Here is a 257-nt window from a genome sequence, read left to right as displayed (position 1 = left end):
CTCTGAGTCATAGAGGCAGTAGGAGCTCTCCTCCTTAATGCTTGGAGCGAAGGAGCACGAGGTAGCCTGCTGGCTCTCCGGCTCTTCCATGCGACAGGACCGGGGGGGGTCCCCTGACACGTAGGGGTGCGAGCTGGGGACCATGCTTTGAGAAGTACCTTCATTGCGTTTGCTCAAAACGGGGAAAAGTCCGCAGCTTTGCAGCCCGTAGGACAGATCGGACGCCTGTGGCAGGGGGGAGCCAAAGTTTTGGGGGT

General features: G+C 59.5%; 1 protein-coding gene across 1 annotated transcript in view; it reads right to left on the bottom strand.

Moving 5' to 3' along the window:
• Positions 1-3: 3 nt before the first annotated feature.
• LOC103771973 (homeobox protein Hox-A10-like) overlaps positions 4-257 on the bottom strand; it is a gene marked incomplete at its 3' end in the record, with an annotated part of 471 nt that continues 217 nt past the window's right edge. Inside the window, exon 2 of the mRNA XM_008939295.1 lies at positions 4-228. Coding sequence (XP_008937543.1) covers positions 4-228 — 225 coding nt within the window. The remainder of the gene's footprint in view (positions 229-257) is intronic.

Source organism: Merops nubicus, unplaced genomic scaffold, assembly GCF_000691845.1.
Source record: "Merops nubicus isolate BGI_N331 unplaced genomic scaffold, ASM69184v1 scaffold25074, whole genome shotgun sequence".
Taxonomy (NCBI): domain Eukaryota; kingdom Metazoa; phylum Chordata; class Aves; order Coraciiformes; family Meropidae; genus Merops; species Merops nubicus.
This window is presented reverse-complemented; position numbering and strand designations above follow the sequence as displayed.